The following is a 15044-nucleotide window of genomic DNA, read 5'->3' as shown; positions in this document are numbered from 1 at the left end:
GGTGGGGTGGGGGAAGGTGGAGCTGAAATTCATACCACATGCAATTGGCCGTTTTAGAGGGAACGGCTCAGGGGCACGTAGTGCCTCAGAGCCCCGCAGTCCTGCCCGTCTCGCCGAAACGTGTCCTCTAGGCCCCCCCCCCCGGGGTTGGCACCACTCGGCCCCCCGGTTCCCAGAATGAAGCTCCGTGTCCTGAGACAGGGCTCCCGTGCGAGGACTGTCTGCTGCTCCGTCTCCTTTCCGGGGTCTGCTTATTGGGAGCTCGTCGGGGAGCAGAGATTCAGAGAAACAACGTTAGGCGCCCGGTCAGTGTGGCGCAGGGGCTGAGCGTCAACCCCTGAACCAGGAGGCCACAGTTCGACTCCCGGTCAGGGCACACACATGCCCAGGTTGCAGGCTCGGTCCCCAGTCGGGGGCGTGCAGGAGGCAGCCGATCAATGAGTCTCTCCCTCTCCCTTCCTCGCTGAAATAAAAAATATATACATATTTTAAAAAGCAACGTTAGGCCGTCTCTCCCACAGCAACATGGGCGTAGCCTCTTTGTCATTTTCCTAAAACCGCCAGGAAGGCCTGCGCCTCAGGAGGGAGCATGGGGCCCTCCAGGCAGCTAGCCAGCTCCCGGCTTCGTTCTGCTGTGGCCGCAGGACCAAAACCCAACGCCCAGCGCGGAGGCCCGAGCCCGGCCGGGTGTGGGCAGGGCCGCTCCCGCTGGAGGCTCGGAGGAGGGTCCTCCCGCCTGGTCCAGCTCTAGTTCCTGCCCGAGGTCCGGGGCTGCGGCCCGTCGCCCAGGTCTCTGCTCCGTCTCCTCTCACGTCCTGTCCTCCTGGCTCTCCTGGGCCACTTGTCCTGGGATTTGGGTCCCGCCGGGGTAATCCGGGGAGATCTCGCTGTTGGGGTCCAACCCCAGCAGGTCCAGGGTCCCCAAAGGTGTGGACGGAGTCGGCGAAGAAGGAATGACACGGAGACAGCGTTCAGTTATCAGCAGCCTAGCCAGGATCTCTAGCCAGGAACTCCAGCCAAGTTCTGGTCAGGATCTCCAGCCAAGTTCTGGTGTTTATTATCTTGTTACATCTGTATTTATACCAGTTGATTTTAATCCTGTCAATTTCTATTGCAAAGGTTAGGGCGTTTCTTATCTCCATTCCAGGGAGTAAAGATTATGTAGCTTAAGGGTGATTGTTCGTAGTTAAAGTGATTAACTACCCGCCTGGCACTTAGTTAAGGGGTTTTATCCCCTCCCTAACTTCAGGGAAAAATCCCTACCTGGGGAAACAACCTTTCTCAGAGAGGTGACCTTGGTTAAAACACACAGCGCTAAGGGGAGCAAACATATTAAGAACAGTATGCCATATATGCCAGGTCCCTTGAAACATGCTGTGCAGATGTTTCTTCCCTGCAGCGACTGTGTCAAGCAGCAAGGACCGGCTCCTGGCATCTTGCCTCGAGCTCCTTCTCTGTCGCATCTGCAAAGTCCCTGCTCGCCCGTCCCAGAGGATGCGTTGCGCTCCTGCAGCTGCCCTGGGAGCTGGGCCTCCGGGGCGGAACACGCTCATTCTGGGTTTTGTGCGCTCAGTGTGCTGTGTTCTGTGCTGTGTGCAGATTCGGGACCCGAAGACCCTCCTCCCCATGCCCGGCGTGATGGTGGGCGACATAGGGGAGAAGCTCGGGCAGAACGGTCTGGACAACGGGTACGTGCACCTCAGCCTCATGGTCTCGGCTCCCCTCTGCTCACGCTTTCCTCTGTGGGTGGTCTGGGCGCTCCCCCCTCTGCGGGTGGTCTGGGCGCTCCCCACTGCGGGTGGTCTGGGCGCTCCCCTCTGCTCACGCTTTCCTCTGTGGGTGGTCTCCACACTCCCCTCTGTGGGTGGTCTCCGCGCTCCCCTCTGCGGGTGGTCTGGGCGCTCCCCTCTGCGGGTGGTCTGGGCGCTCCCCCCACTGCGGGTGGTCTGGGCGCTCCCCTCTGCGGGTGGTCTGGGCACTCCCCTCTGCGGGTAGTCTTGGCGCTCCCCTCTGCGGGTGGTCTGGGCGCTCCCCTCTGCGGGTGGTCTCCACACTCCCCTCTGTGGGTGGTCTCCACACTCCCCTCTGCGGGTGGTCTGGGCGCTCTCCTCTGCGGGTGGTCTGGGCGCTCCCCTCTGTGGGTGGTCTCCGCGCTCCCCTCTGCGGGTGGTCTGGGCGCTCCCCTCTGCGGGTGGTCTTGGCGCTCTCCTCTGCGGGTGGTCTTGGCGCTCTCCTCTGCGGGTAGTCTTGGCGCTCTCCTCTGTGGGTGGTCTGGGCGCTCCCCTCTGCGGGTGGTCTGGGCGCTCCCCTCTGCGGGTAGTCTTGGCGCTCCCCTCTGCGGGTGGTCTGGGCGCTCCCCTCTGCGGGTAGTCTTGGCGCTCTCCTCTGCGGGTGGTCTGGGCGCTCCCCTCTGCGGGTGGTCTCCACACTCCCCTCTGTGGGTGGTCTTGGCGCTCCCCTCTGCGGGTGGTCTGGGCGCTCCCCTCTGTGGGTGGTCTCCACACTCCCCTCTGTGGGTGGTCTGGGCGCTCTCCTCTGCGGGTGGTCTGGGCGCTCCCCTCTGCGGGTGGTCTCCACACTCCCCTCTGTGGGTGGTCTTGGCGCTCCCCTCTGCGGGTGGTCTGGGCGCTCCCCTCTGTGGGTGGTCTCCACACTCCCCTCTGTGGGTGGTCTGGGTGCTCCCCTCTGCGGGTGGTCTGGGCGCTCCCCTCTGCGGGTGGTCTTGGCGCTCCCCTCTGCGGGTGGTCTCCACACTCCCCTCTGTGGGTGGTCTGGGCGCTCCCCTCTGCGGGTGGTCTCCACACTCCCCTCTGCGGGTGATCTCCGCGCTCCCCTCTGCGGGTGGTCTGGGCGCTCCCCTCTGCGGGTGGTCTGGGCGCTCCCCTCTGTGGGTGGTCTAGGCACTCTTCCCCACGGTCTGGCCTCAGGGGTTAGATTCATGCCAAGCCCAAGGCCGTGGGGCCGCTCGTGCCTGTGATTTCACGGAACCCTTAGCACTATCCCGTGCCCTCCACACTCCCGTGGGGCCATGTAACTCAGCGGGGACACACGCCTCACCTCCACACTCAGAGCCACGTCATGAGGGCCATCCCAACACCGGGAGGTATGAGGCCGAGTACTGAACAGTGAACTTGCCTTCAGGCCCAGGCCAGACCAAGGCAGCTGGGGATGGAGGGACCCTCAGCTGGGCACCGCCGAGCTGTGATGGGCCTGCCTCCCCCAGACACGGGCCCATCAGCGGCCTGGAGCTCAGCATCCACCTGTGTCCACACTGACCCAGGCGGTGGGGGCGGCGTGGCGTGGACTCCAGGGCGGGGGAGGGTGGGTCCAGCAGGGGGCATCCTTGGGAGTGGCCATACGTGGTCCCCGACCCCAGCCTTCGAAGGGTCAGTGACCTGCCCAGGGTCCCGGGCTCATCCCTCCTCCTTCCCGGTCGCGGCACGTACGCCCAGCAGAGGGCGCACGGGTTTCAGGGACAGGAACCCGGCGGGGTGTCGGGCTGCCTGCCCTAGTCCTCTAATTCTGCGTCAGCGTTAGAACTGAGTGCTGGTGGTTTTGGTCTGAGGTCCTTTCTCTTGGGGATATAGGTTAGAGCTGGTCATTTCACAAGAATACCCAAGCCCTCACCGGTTTGGCTCAGTGGATAGAGCGTCGGCCTGCGGACTCAAGGGTCCCAGGTTCGATTCCGGTCCAGGGCATGTACCTGGGTTGCGGGCACATCCCCAGTAGGGCGTGTGCAGGAGGCAGCTGATCGATGTTTCTCTCATCGATGTTTCTGACTCTCTATCCCTCTCCCTTCCTCTCTGTAAAAAAATCAATAAAATCTATTTTTTTAAAAAAAAAGAATATCCGAGGATGTGGGGTGACTCTAGAAAGTAGGGGCAGACAGAACTTGTACGGGTACATTTAGGTGCGTAACCAAAAGCAAAGTAAAGACCCTCCCTGTGAGAGCCTGGCCTCTGACCCTGCCTGGGCGGAGACCTGCTCACCCGGTGGCGTGGAGGTGTGGGGCCTCGGCCTCGGGGATCCCCCTCGCAAGTGGCCAAGGACGTCCCGTGCGGGGCGGGGAGCAGGTGTGTGCAATGCTTGGGAGCCCGGCCCGCCACCCGCAAGCTCCCAGCACACGCCCTCCCCGTGCCACCCCACGTCACACGCACACCCCTGTGTCCGCTGGGGACACTGGGAATCGGCCTGCAGGCTGGCCCCGGGCTAGCCCCGGCGCAGCCCTTGTGTAGAAGGTGCCCACAGAGGGAGGAATTGTGCTCTCAGTAAACCACGGACAGCGAACCCTGTGCGCGTGCAGACACACTCAGACTGGTCCTGTCTCTGGTGCGAGACAGGGACAGCGTCCTGACGGGGAACAGGAGCCGACAGCCGCTCGCAAAGGCCTTCCTCGGCCTCTGGCGACAGGCGTCACTCAGTGGGCGCCGAGGCTGCCCTTGTAAACCGGGTATCGGATCAGCTGCCCCGATAGGCCTTCCGGGGCCTGGGCCCCCCTCGGCCAGTCAGCACACCCCACAAAGGCCCTGGCGCTGGGGCTCACCCGCAGGGCCCCGGTGCGCCGCGTGGGCCTGCCCAGGGCCTGGTCTGCGCCGACCTTCCTCTGCCCTCGGGAGGCGCCCGCAGAGGCTGGCGCCAGCCTGGTCACCCGCAGGGGCCTGGCCGCCCGCTGAGTGCCCCACCGCAGGCATCCTTGTCGCTTCCTGGGAAGGAGGGGAGCCGGCTGGTTTGAGGGTCACAGTGCCATCGCTGCAGGCCTCGAGGTGGCCAGGCCCTTGGTGCAGGAGCGGGGTCCCTCCAAGGGCTCACACCATCTTGGGGGGTTTAGGTGCCCAGGTTGTAGGAGCGAAGGTCTCCCACAAGGCCCCTGCTGTGCGCCCAGGAAGGCTGGGGCGGGGCCTGCAGGAGCGAGGGCGGTTGCTGCAGGCAGGCAGGCAGGAGGGTGGCGTCCAGCAGGGCAGAGCTGCCGGCCGGCCGGGACCCTGGCTGGGGTGGAGGTGAGGATGGGGACCAGACGGGGCACAGGGGGGGGGGTCAGGCAGCCGTGCGGGAGGTGCTGCCGGTAACCCGTGGCCCCCGTCCCCCTCCCCACAGCTTCGCCATGTTCCACAAGGTCCGGATCCCTCGCCAGGACCTCCTCAACCGGACGGGAGACGTCACCCCCGAGGGCACCTACACCACCCGCTTCAAGGTACACAGGAGCCGGGGTGGGTGGGTCTGGGTTCCGGTGCCACCAGCGAGGAAGGTGGTGCTTGGGTCAGGCACCCCCGGGGGCACTGCCTCCACTCCCCCGCTGCCCCGCCAGCCCTCGGGGTGTCGGGAGCCCCGCCTGACGGGGAGGTCCGGAGGTGAAGGCTGCCTGGCCCACAGAGGGGCGAGTGTTCTCCGGGGTCCAGGGCCCGGTGCCCCAGTCCTGTAGGACGCGGTGCTCCGCTCGGAGCTGAAAGCGAAGGTGAACCGTGGGCCCCCAAGGGTTGTCCCTTTTAAAAGAACTCGGATGAGCGTCACGCCCTTTAAAAGGGTGTCGCTTGCGGGGAGAGGGGCTTGGGGCCTGAGGGTCAAAGGCCGGCAGTTTTTAAACAAAACGTGGGCTCCAGCCGAGCGCTGTCCATCTGGGGTCGCCCCATCTGCACGCCCGGTCTCCGCTGACAGGTGGTCCCGCCCCGGGTGGGAGCCTGCAGACTCCCTGGCTGGGACCCCCTTCCTCGTGGAGCTGAGCGCCCCGGGGCCTCCCCGCCCGTCCCACGAGGGCCATCAAGGCCCTGCCCCCGCGCCCGGCCCCCCTGCCCGGAGGTCTGCGGCGGGCGCCTGCCCGCTGAGAGGAGGAAGGAGCGCCCTCTGTGTGCCTCTCCGTGTCGCGGCCGCGAGGGTGGCCGTGGCTCTGACGCGCCCCGCGCTCTCCCCGCAGGACAGCAGGCAGCGCTTTGGCGCGTCGCTGGGCGGCCTGTCCGCGGGCCGCGTCTGCATCGTGGGCATGTGCGTGGTGAACCTGAAGCTGGCCGTGTGCATCGCCCTGCGGTTCTCCGCCACCCGGCGCCAGTTTGGACCGGCCGGCGGGGAGGAGGTGCCGGTGCTCGAGTACCAGCTGCAGGTCGGCCTCCCTCCGGGTGTCGCTGGGTGTCACTGCGCTCTGGGGGCTGAGCCAACCTGCCCGGCAGGTCCCAGAGCCGTGGGCGGGCAGTCGCCACGGAGGGAGGCAGGCGGCAGGCAGGTGGGGAGGCGAGGCCGGTGGTAAAAGGGCTTTAATGAAAGGGTCCGTGCGACGCCCCGTAAGCAGGCAGGAGCGCCCTGGGAGGCTCCGGGGAGACGGGTGTGCCTGCGCCCCCGGGCAGCCCTGCAGGCTTCGGCAGGTGGCCTGCACGCCCAGGCGCTGGCCCCGCCATCCATCCACCCTTAGAAATGGCCCCCGTGTGCACGCCGTCTGCTGGGCGGCTCTCGGAGTAGCGGGAGGGACCCTCGTCCTGCAGGTCTGCAGAGCGGGCGGCCGACGGTCACCTGGGGAGGGGACACGCGTGTTTTCACGTGAACAGCATTCCACTCCTCGGGGTCGGTCTTTTTTTTTGGAGGCGAGGGAAGGAGGGAGAGAGGGAAACAGTGATGTGAGAGAAACACACTGATCGGTTGCCTCCTGCACCTGCCTCCTCGGGGCGGGGGATCGAACCTGCAGCCCGTGTCGCTGCCCTGGACCTGGAATAGAACCCAGGACCCTCCGGGGCGCAGGCCGTCGCTCCAGCCCCTGAGCTGCACTCGCCAGGGCTCGTGCTGGTCTTCACAGCACCGCCCCCAGCTCACGGGCGGGCTGAGGACGGCAGGTGACCCCTGTCGGAGGTCGTAGCGAGGCCTGGCCCGGGGCGTGGGCTGAGCCACATGTAGGCAGAGCGTGTTGAGTGAAGCCCCAGGAGCTGTGACTCTCACAGCTGGGCTCAGCGCTTCCTGTGCTGTGTCTGCGAGCAAGTGCCCGCGCCTGCCGTGGCCCCTTCCCCACCACCCCAACCCTGCGGCCTTGCTCCCCTGCTGCCGTGGTCCCTTCCCCACCACCACTGCCCCTGTGGCCCATGAGGTTGCCACGCATCGGCCCGCCTGGGCACCGAGCGGCTCAGCGGCTCTCACCCAGGTCCGCACCCACCGCTGTGTGCCCTCAGCCAGGCCCTGGACCTCTCTGTGCTCCAGTGCCTCACTTGTAAGCTGGTGACAGCCCCTCTTCCTGGTGGGTGTAAGGATTAGACCCATTGGTGCGGAAGCAGCAGGTGGCACGTGTTGGGCATGTGACAGTGGGCACCGACCGAGGTGGTGGGTGGTGGAGGCCTCTCCCGGCTCCTCCCCAGGCCCTGCCACCCCGCGGCCCTGCATGTGCCCGGTGACCAAGCCCGCCCCCTGCCTCCGAGGGCCTCTGGCTCTCCGTGAGCCTCGGTTCCCCCATCTCCCTCCTCGGCTCACGAAGCTCCAGGCATCACGGGTCAGCCCGTGCTCCGGGTACGGAGGCCGTGTGGCGGGGTCCCCGGTGGCGGACACTGTGCCGGCGTCGCGGTGGGGGCAGCGCGGAGGGCGGGCGTGCGGGGATCCACACGGCTCCGCGGTGCCTGTGGGGGTGGTCGGGTGGAAGAGGAACCGTCGCGTGTCTCGGAAACACGGGAGACGCGTTGGGGGGCCAGGGGGCCGGCTCGCACCGCTCCGGTCTCAGGCCTCCTCCCACGCCCTGGGGCGCGGGTGGGAGGGGCTCACGCCGCCCGTGCTCCCTGCAGCAGTGGCGCCTGCTCCCGTACCTGGCGGCGGCCTACGCCTTGGACCACTTCTCCAAGTCGCTCTTCCGGGACCTGATGGCGCTCCAGCGAGGCCTCCAGCGGGACGACCGGAGCGCCAGGCAGGTGAGAGGGACTGGCTCTTCTCCGCACCCGTTTTTAAAAAATGTATATTTTTTATTGATCTCAGAGAGGAAGGGGGAGGGAGAGAAACATCAACGATGAGGGAGAATCATCGATCGGCTGCCTCTTGCACGCCCCACACTGGGGATCGAGCCTGACACCGGGGCTGTGCCCTGACCCGAATCGAACATTGACCTCCTGGTTCATAGGTGGTGGATGCTCAACCACCGAGCCACGCCGGCCGGGATGAATCCCCTTTTTTCAAGCTGAGAGTGGGATTCTTTCTCCTGCTGACGGGTGTGTTGGATTAACTGGAGGGACGTGTGCCTCTCACGCCCCGGCGACCGGAATCCTCCGGTGTGAGAGCCTCTGTTCACTGTGCCCTTTGCGTTCCTCAAGGCAGAGCTGGGACGTGAGATCCACGCCTTGGCGTCGGCCGGCAAGCCCCTGGCCTCGTGGACGGCCCAGCGGGGGATCCAGGAGTGCCGCGAGGCGTGCGGAGGCCACGGCTACCTGGCCGGTGGGTTTTAGAGACCGAGTGGCCGTTTTCTGTCCTTACCCCTCCCACTCGCTCCAGACCGGGGGTCGGCACACTGCGGCCTCCCGGGCCAGACCGGCTACCCCGGCTTTCATGGCCACCCCTTCCCGCATTTCCACGGCCGTGCTCACCCTGCATCGGTGGCTCAGTGGCCCCGACAGAGCCGGAAACGGTCGCTGTCTGGCCCTTCGGAAGTTTGCCGCCCCCCTGCCCTGGACGGTCCCCGTGTTCCGATGCCCAGTATTCCTGGAAACATGGAACTCGGGGGGGGGGGATGTGGAGGACCCTGAGGGAGCCCCTACACACCAGAGCGGGGAGGAGATCATCTCTTTGTTTGAATCATAACTTTCTGGTTAAGGACTTGGCAGTAAATCGACATCAACTTTTGTTCTGATGAAAAACTTTTAAACAGGAAAAGTAAGTTTTTAGTGGCCTTGGCTGTTGGTTGGTCAGCTGGTGTGTGGGTAAGAGAGTGGGCAACCCGTCCTGGCTCTGCCACTCTAGCCTTGTCACCGTGAGCAAGCCACCTGCCCCTGCTGAGCCTCAGCGTTCTCCCCCGTGAAATGGGGGTGCAGATACGATCCCACGATGGAGGTTCTGGCACCGGCTAAGTGAATTAATGCACACAAAGCATTTGGCACAGCGTCGGGCGTCCAGGACGTGCGCTGAGGCTTTTATTGGCTGTTGTTACTTGAATTATCGGGGTTACAGTCGCTATTCCTTGCAGCTGGCCTGCCCAACTTCCTGTGTCCCCACCTCGAGTGACTGGTGAAATCCCGGTCCCTCTGAGAAGGCCACGTGCACATCGAACAACAGACCTGGCAGAGCCCTGACAGTTCAAACCTCCGACAGCGTCTCAGGCTCTGGCCGAGTCGGGCGCCCTGGGGACGGCTGGGGATAAGTGCGCCTTCCCGCGGGCCGTCCCAGGTGCTTCTCCAGCAGGGCGCCGGCGTGGCCCTCGGCGCCCCACGCTCCGCCCCTCCCCCCCGGCCCCGTCACTAACTGACGAGCTGGAAACCACGGCTCCACACGGGTTCCTCACGTGCTTTGTCTTCCACGAAATGCTCTTTGTAGTTTTTGTTTGTTGCTGTAGCTCCTGGAGACGCTATGAATAGTTCAGAATGAGGCATTGAACCCTGCAGCATCGCAGACAACAGAAACGCCCGATCGAGTGTCCTCGCGCAGACAAGCGCGGGGCTCGCACCCCAGGGCTGAGCACAGCTGGGGGGCGGGGGGGGGCAGGCCCCTTTGGCTTGCAAGGCGATTGCAAACTTTCTCTAAGTCAGTGGTTCTCAATCTTGGCTGCACATTCGAATCACCTGGGAATCTTTTTAAAATCCTGATATTTGGGCCTCATCCTCCGGAAATTCTGTTTCTTTGTTATGGGGAGAGGCCACAACATTATTAACAAAGAAACAGAATTTCCGGAGGAGGAGGCCCAGGAATCAGGATTTTAAAAAGATTCCCAGGTGACTCTAATGTGCAGCCAAGGCTGAGAACCACTGCTCTAAGGGCTCCCAGCCCCTCCCTGCAGCGGCCTGGCCCTGGCAGGGGCGGCGAGTCCGGAACGATCCATCGGTCGGTGTGACAGGGGCCCCAGCCCAGCAGCATGTGACCCTGAGGAGCGGACTCCACTTTTCCCTGCTGGCCCCCCCCCGGCCTGGGTCCGAGAACATTCTCCCCAGAGGAAGGCGACTCTGGAGGGCGCACCTTGCAAAATATGTAAACAGTCCGGGGCAATTAACTAGCGAGAGAGACGACAGGAGAAACGTGAGCGTCTCCTTCAGCTGGGTGGGCCCCCTGTGTAAGAAGAGGGCTCACTCAGGACCCCCACGCTGCAGGCAGCTTCGGCCGGGTGCCTCGCGAGGAGGGTGCTGAGGACGGCGTGCTTTTTAACCTTTTAATTTAATTCTTCCCTCACCTTCCATCCCTCCGTGCCCTCCGCCGCCTCCTCCACCCCGACCCCGGCGCGCTGCTGGCGTGCTGACTGTGCTGCGTTTCTCAGGGGCTGCTGGCTCCCGCGGCGCCCCCTGGGCCGGCACTGCCCCCAGCGCGCAGGCCGGGTGGCCGGGTGGCTGGAGGGGGGGTGTTGGGGGGCGCGCGTGGAGCAAGTGCCGTGTCCCCGCCCCACCCTGGCCGGACCTTGCGTTCCCAGGGTGACGGCATTCCTGCCACGTGCACCTGAAGTGACGGAAACCCGTGGGGTCGTTGCAGTGAACCGCCTGGGCGACCTCAGGAATGACAACGACCCCAACTGCACGTACGAAGGCGACAACAACGTGCTGCTGCAGCAGACCAGCAACTACCTGCTCGGGCTGCGGGCGCGGGGGGGCCCAGGTGAGCGTCACCTGCTCGGGCTGCGGGCGCGGGGGGGCCCAGGTGAGCGTCACCTGCTCGGGCTGCGGGCGCGGGGGGGGGGGGGGGGGCCCAGGTGAGGCTCCGCTGAGCTGAGGCGGCCCTGACCTCGCAGGGGCGTGGGTTCTCAGCCCCAGAGTTCGCTCTTCCCTCAGCTGGCCCTGTGTTTGAGGACAGAGGGGTCGCTCCATGTGACTGACCCCCTCCCCCGTCATTGCTGAGGCGGGTGGGGGAGGACCCTCCCGGGCGCGTGCTGTGCGTGGGGTCTCCTGGCTTCCCCAGTGACTGAGTGCTCCCAGGTGGCGCCCGCTTCGAGAGCCCGCTGAAGAGCGTGGACTTCCTGGCGGCCTACCCTGCCCTGCTCGGCCGGCGGTTCGAGGTGGCCAGCCTGCAGGACTGCCTGGACTCCGCGGGTAAGCCACCCCCCCACCCCAACCCCCCTCATCTGCGCCAGGTGCCCAGGAGGGCCTGGGTGTTGGTGTGCCCGCACCTGTCTGCCAGCGTCTCCCTGTGCCCACACTGAGCAGGCGCGGGTGGACAGAGGCAGCCAGTCCCCCTCCCACAGGCCTCATCCCGGAAGCGGGGGCCGCCTAGGGCCTTCCGTGGCCTCCCTCGGGGGAGGGCCCTGTGTTCCCTGCAGACGTGTGTGCAGCTCCTCCCTGTGCCGCCTTGTGGGGTGCAGGATGGCCGGCACGGGGTCGGCCGCACACGGGCACCCCGAGGCCCGGTCGGAGCCGCAGGTCTGCAAGGCGGTGGCCCCCACGGGCTGGTCCTGCTCCGCTCCCGGCCCCTCTGCCCCCCACCCCACCCCCAGCCGTGGGACCTCGGGCAGGTCCCTCCCCCTCCCCCTCCTGCCTGGGTTTCTCTCTACGCCCGGGTCACAGCGGTGGCTGCCGCGTCGGGCTTTCCTGCGGAGCTCAGCTCGGCGTTCGTCACCACGTGGTCACCCCCTACCTACAGCCTCTGGTTCTCACCACAGACTCCCCGTCAAGGGGCCCTGATCCACTGCACGCCGTTCCCAGAGCCTCTGGTGGGGGACCCGTGTGCATGTCCCCTGGGGCGCTGCTGGTCCTGGGGTGAAGGAGCAGACACCCCCACACAGAGGACAGAGCGCGCGGTGCTGCAGCTCAGCAGGCTCTCCGGGGAGGAGACGGCAGCAGCACCAGCCCGTCTGCCCCGTCCACGTCGTCGCCGTCGCCATCGCCAGTGTCGTCCGGAAGCTTCAGCCAATGACCCTCCCTCCTCACGGCCCAGCCTCGCGGCAGCTGCTCTGACACTCGCTAATGGACCTCGTCTGCCTGGGGTGCAGGGGACGCCAGAGAAGGTGCTTCTGAGGGGTGCAGCCCCCCAATGTCGCCCCAAAAAGCTCTGGGGAGACATCACCACCCAGGAGGACCAGCCCCATCAACAGCTCCTCCCTGAAGCCATCACCGATGTAAACAAAACGTAAACCATGTGCCTGCCGGCCTCACATGTGCCCGCCAGCCTCCGTGTGCCCGCCAGCCTCGTGTGCCCGCCAGCCTCCGTGTGCCCGCCAGCCTCCGTGTGCCCGCCAGCCTCGTGTGCCCGCCAGCCTCCGTGTGCCCGCCAGCCTCATGTGCCCGCCAGCCTCGTGTGCCCGCCGACCTCGTGTGCCTGCCGCGCCCGCGCACCCCACCCCTCACACACCGTCCCTCGGACACCGGACGCGGCGCAGTGCCTGGACCGGCCTCCACACGGGCGCCAGGGCCGCGTCATCTGTTTTCCTCCGAGTGCCCTAGTTTCTGCAAGATCCAACAACGTGAAAACATTTTCTGGAGGAAAAAAAACGCAGCTAAAGTTTACGTGGCGAGAGTGGCTTGGCACCGCCCCTGGCCTCCCGGAGCACAGAGAAGGGAGCGCGCCCGCGGCCAGCCCCGTCCCCAGGGCATTCGGTCATCTGCCCGCAGCCCCGCCGCCTTCGCCTTAGCTGGCCCTCAGTCACAGCTGCCGGAGATTTACGGCCTGGAGCTCGGAGGGCCTGGAGCTGGGAGGGCCTGGAGCGTGTAGGGCCTGGAGCTCGGAGGGCCTGGGGCCCGGCCTCCGCAGCATCGCGTGGAGCAGGCAGGGCGGGAGGTTTTCCTTCGGGGAATTGGACGATTATTGGAGAGGGCGGGGCCGGCTCCGGCAGGGCCCTGATTACGCACATGCGTGTGCAGGGGGGTGGGCTTCCCGAAGGGCCCTGCCCCGAGGCCTGCACCCCGCTGAGCGATGCCAGGCCACTTCTGCAGTTGGCTCTTGGCAAAAACGTTACGTGGTTGCAGCTACGAGTGTTTGCTGCTCTGACAATCGTGTGTACGTGCCCCGCAGTGTGACGGGCTGGGCACCTAGCCCTCTGTGCCCCATTGTCCCTCGTAATGGTCAGGGAGGGAATGCGGGGGCCTGTGCTGTGCCTGGTGGGGCCTGGCTCATGGTGCTCTCGGCAGGGGGGGGGGTGCTGGCCACCATTGGGGGGGCCACTGTCTCGGACTCCCTCGGGGACAAGAGGTGCAGGTGAGCTCTGCGGTGGCTCATGAGCTGGGTCTCGTGTGTGGGCCACACAGGAGCACAGGGGGGTGAAGGGCGTGGGCACTGGTGAGGAACAGGTGGCCCCTGGACCTGGGGGGCTGCGTCCGGCGGGCCTTGCTGTCCATGTGCCCCTGGGTCAGAGCCCGCCTGCCTCGGGGAGGGGGGGCAGCAGGAAGCTGGCGCAGGCTGGGGGCAGGGGAGGTGGTCCGAAGGTGGCTGAGCGGCCGGGTGAGAGGGGCGCTTTGGCTGATGCTGGGAGTTCAGGGGTCACAGGATGAGTCATGTTCCCAGCGGATGTGCTCAGCAGCCCTGGACTGAGGCCGGGTGGAGCGGCAGGCCCTGGAGTGAGTGGAGGGGACAGTGACAGTGGGGGGTTTAAGAGGGGGTGTGCGTGGGAGGGCAGGGCCATGCTGGGGTGGGGACGCACCGGCACGGTGAGGAGAGTGTGGGGGTGCAGAGGGGCCGGGGTGGGGCCCGGAAGGGCATCCGTGACCACGGAAGGCCCTGAGCCTTCGCAGCCCCCCGAGGAGCTGGCTGTGATGACGGCTCACCCCCCAAGAATTCCAGGACCCTCGCGCTCGCATGCTCGCGGGGTCTCTTCCTTCCACGTGGACACCCCGAAGCAGCGTGATGTACTTTCTTCTACAAAACTGGCAGCTAAGAGTGGAGTTTCCAGCAAAGGCCGTTCCCACAGCTCCTGTATCAAGCTGGCTCTGTTCACATCACAGCAAACTGCAGATGGGGCCCTCGGGGCCTGGCTGGTGGGCGTGCCCCCCCCTCCTCCCCTGGGCACGTAAAGAGAGGGAGGAGGAGTCGGTGACAGTCCGTCACCTCGGCTGGGGAGGCTGAGGCAGCAGCAGAGCCGTGGACCCCACACAGGCGTCTGTCACGTGGGCTCCGTCGTGTCCGCGTGGGTGTCCAGCGTCGCCGAGGTTTTCAGGGTCGTCCTGTAGGGCAGCCGAAGGCTCCGGCGTGTGCCCTGGCCCGCCCGTGGTGTCAGCGTCCTGGGCGACCGTGCCAAAGCCCCACAAATGGTGTGAAGACAGGAAGCCCTGGCCAGGCCTGGGTGGGGCCCCTCAGAGGCTCGGGCAGGTCCCCCTTGTCTCTTGTCTTCGGTGGCTCCCGGAGTTCGGGGCTCGTGGCCGCATTGGGCCGGTCAGCCTCCATCACCACCTGGCCGCCGCCCTGTGCCTCCTCGGCCGTCCCCGTGGAAGGACACTCTCTGTGGGCGCAGGGCCCCCCAATCCAGGACGAGACCCTCAACTATTTACAAAGACTCGGAGCCATGTGGCCGGCCACACCTCCTGCCGGGTCCTCCGTGGAGGGAGTGATGTTTCGTGGGCAGGTGCTTGGAGGGGCCCGGGTTCTGGGACACGCCTGGTTGGCAGGAAGCGCCGGGTGGAACGTCAGCCGCAGCCCACCCTGTGCCGGGAGTTGTCCCGATGTCCAGGCCAGCGCCCGTGACGCTGAGGGCACGCGCCCCCTTCCATCCACACCAGGCGCGTGACACCGGCCGCAGCGTAGCCGGCACAGAGAGGCGGCCACTGGAGGGTGGCTGCCAGGATAGTGTGGAAGGGGGATGGCTTCTCGGCAGAGCCAGGAAGCACCCTCGCCTGGGCCTGTCCCGGCCACCACCCAGTGGGGGCCCTTGGACAGTCCCCGCCCTGTGCCTCAGTTTCCCTGTTTGTATACTGGACCCACCTCACCCACCCATCATCAGTACATGCCAGGTGCTCACACCTGCTGGGCGCTCTGTTACTCGA

General features: G+C 65.9%; 1 protein-coding gene across 9 annotated transcripts in view; it reads left to right on the top strand.

Annotated features, from left to right (window-relative positions):
* The window catches only part of ACOX3 (acyl-CoA oxidase 3, pristanoyl), a 29728-nt gene that overhangs the window by 7441 nt on the left and 7243 nt on the right, over positions 1–15044 (top strand). For 7 of the 9 annotated variants that reach the window (XM_059676491.1, XM_059676472.1, XM_059676500.1 and 4 more), the window contains 7 exons: positions 1600–1688; positions 5095–5191; positions 5909–6091; positions 7743–7865; positions 8262–8382; positions 10615–10779; positions 11055–11168. In XM_059676491.1, coding sequence (XP_059532474.1) covers positions 1600–1688; positions 5095–5191; positions 5909–6091; positions 7743–7865; positions 8262–8382; positions 10615–10779; positions 11055–11168 — 892 coding nt within the window. The remainder of the gene's footprint in view (positions 1–1599; positions 1689–5094; positions 5192–5908; positions 6092–7742; positions 7866–8261; positions 8383–10614; positions 10780–11054; positions 11169–15044) is intronic. The other 2 variants (XM_059676510.1, XM_059676519.1) reach the window with 2 other exon arrangements.

This window comes from Myotis daubentonii, chromosome 1 (assembly GCF_963259705.1).
Source record: "Myotis daubentonii chromosome 1, mMyoDau2.1, whole genome shotgun sequence".
Lineage (NCBI taxonomy): Eukaryota > Metazoa > Chordata > Mammalia > Chiroptera > Vespertilionidae > Myotis > Myotis daubentonii.
This window is presented reverse-complemented; position numbering and strand designations above follow the sequence as displayed.